General features: G+C 54.2%; 1 protein-coding gene across 1 annotated transcript in view; it reads left to right on the forward strand.

The window, feature by feature from the left end:
- Positions 1–5: 5 nt before the first annotated feature.
- Positions 6–201, forward strand: part of LOC104270972 (consortin-like) — a gene marked incomplete at its 5' end in the record, with an annotated part of 10,693 nt that continues 10,497 nt past the window's right edge. The window contains one exon of the mRNA XM_009865509.1: positions 6–201. This exon is cut by the window's right edge and continues 485 nt beyond it. Within this exon, the coding sequence (XP_009863811.1) occupies positions 6–201 (196 nt within the window).

The following is a 201-nucleotide window of genomic DNA, read 5'->3' on the forward strand; positions in this document are numbered from 1 at the left end:
CTCCGGGCTCTTCATCATCTGGGAATGCTGGTGAGGATCACAGTTCGTCGCCGGGCGAAGGGCAGCTCTCGAAGGATGCGGAAAAAATAGAAGGTGTAGCTGGGGAGCGTGGAGTGAAGCTCCCCCTTGAGCCAATGGTGGATGCTTTGGTTTTAAGAGGTGCTGCTTCTATGCCTACTGATTTGGTTCCTGCTGGCAAAG

The sequence above is a fragment of the Apaloderma vittatum genome, unplaced genomic scaffold (assembly GCF_000703405.1).
Source record: "Apaloderma vittatum isolate BGI_N311 unplaced genomic scaffold, ASM70340v1 scaffold7770, whole genome shotgun sequence".
In the NCBI taxonomy this organism is placed as follows: domain Eukaryota; kingdom Metazoa; phylum Chordata; class Aves; order Trogoniformes; family Trogonidae; genus Apaloderma; species Apaloderma vittatum.